The sequence below is a fragment of the Limulus polyphemus genome, unplaced genomic scaffold (assembly GCF_000517525.1).
Source record: "Limulus polyphemus unplaced genomic scaffold, Limulus_polyphemus-2.1.2 Scaffold2259, whole genome shotgun sequence".
In the NCBI taxonomy this organism is placed as follows: Eukaryota; Metazoa; Arthropoda; class Merostomata; order Xiphosura; family Limulidae; genus Limulus; species Limulus polyphemus.
In genome coordinates, this window is record NW_013667869.1 from 169,700 (window position 1) to 171,060 (window position 1,361).

The following is a 1,361-nucleotide window of genomic DNA, read 5'->3' on the forward strand; positions in this document are numbered from 1 at the left end:
TCGGGTACCACTCTTATCTTGGTAGACCCCTGATCTATGCAGACACTTTCTGTATGGATAATGCCCTCACTGGCCCCTCCACCTTCTCAATGTGGGATTTTAGCTATAAGTGTCAGCAGATGGTAAGTATGTTTTGGAAGTTAACATTTTCCTAAATTACAAATGTATTTCCAATAATACTAACCTCCACTGACACTCTTCCGTCCTTCCTCCACATTAAGAGCCGATGTTAGAGACTGGGATGGTGTCAGTCTTGAAAAAGTGATAAATTTATCTGAATGAAGTGCTTATATACAGTACCAGGATAGAGTGCACACTGTCGTAGGTGGAGAGTATATCACTAAGGGCAATTGAGTGGGGTATAAAAAACTGGAGCAAGCGAGAAAAAATTAGACCAATGCTTAGATGGGCAAAGTTGAAACCTTGTATTACAAGGAACAGCTACAAGTGTCAGCGAATGGTAAATATGTTTTGGAAAATCAGATGTTATGTTTTGCTAGTCAGTTTAAAAATGATAAAAATTTTTTATACATTTAAAAGAGTTTACGAGGTAATAGAGAAATAAGTTTTATAGAGCACAAACCACAAGAAAACATATATAAGCAAATCAACTGTTTAGAAGTTACGTATCAAGTTTTATGCAAGTTGGAGTTGTGCATATAACAGTTTAACTTTTTAGCATCAATTTTGATGAAACAGTGAAGAAACTCTAATGGATAAATAAAACTCTGTAAATTACTAAATTAAAATTTCCAAATTTTACAACCACAAAGCAAATGCTTTTCTGATTAGAATTATACCTAGTAAAATGTATATTTAATTAGGATTAATCTTTCACCTGATTAAGTTTCAAAATACAATATACATAACCAAAATGACACACACACACACATATAAAATCTCATTTACTGGCACAAACAACAAATGCCTCAGTATTTTCAAACATGCTACACATATTTAAGTAAATACCAACCTTGAAACATCCAGCTTCTGCTATAATTAGAATTTCAAATCCTTGACCAGGAGAAAATGGGAAGCATGGTCCATGGCTTTCTTCTACTCCCCACTGCTGTGACTGGATGGAATTGCGAACAATGCGTGGAGGAGGAGAAAATATTGGGCTCAAGTGTAGTGCTACATCATCTCGTGGATTTACATTAGGGCCACACTGAAGGTTTATTGCAAAGCTGGACATAAAACAAGATCTTTTTAAACTTTCATATGTCACAATAGTGAAGAATATAATTTCTCTGTCTTCATACTAATCGTTTGTAAATTATACATTTAATTATTCATATACATAAAATGCAGAACCTTAACTACATTTTCATATAAAAGTTACAAAAATACATAGAGAAAAA

The 1,361-nt window shown here is 33.7% G+C and overlaps 1 protein-coding gene across 1 annotated transcript in view; it reads right to left on the bottom strand.

The window, feature by feature from the left end:
• LOC106466442 (galectin-9-like) overlaps positions 1-1,361 on the bottom strand; it is a 15,339-nt gene that overhangs the window by 3,909 nt on the left and 10,069 nt on the right. The window contains exon 3 of the mRNA XM_022394443.1: positions 974-1,187. Coding sequence (XP_022250151.1) covers positions 974-1,187 — 214 coding nt within the window. The remainder of the gene's footprint in view (positions 1-973; positions 1,188-1,361) is intronic.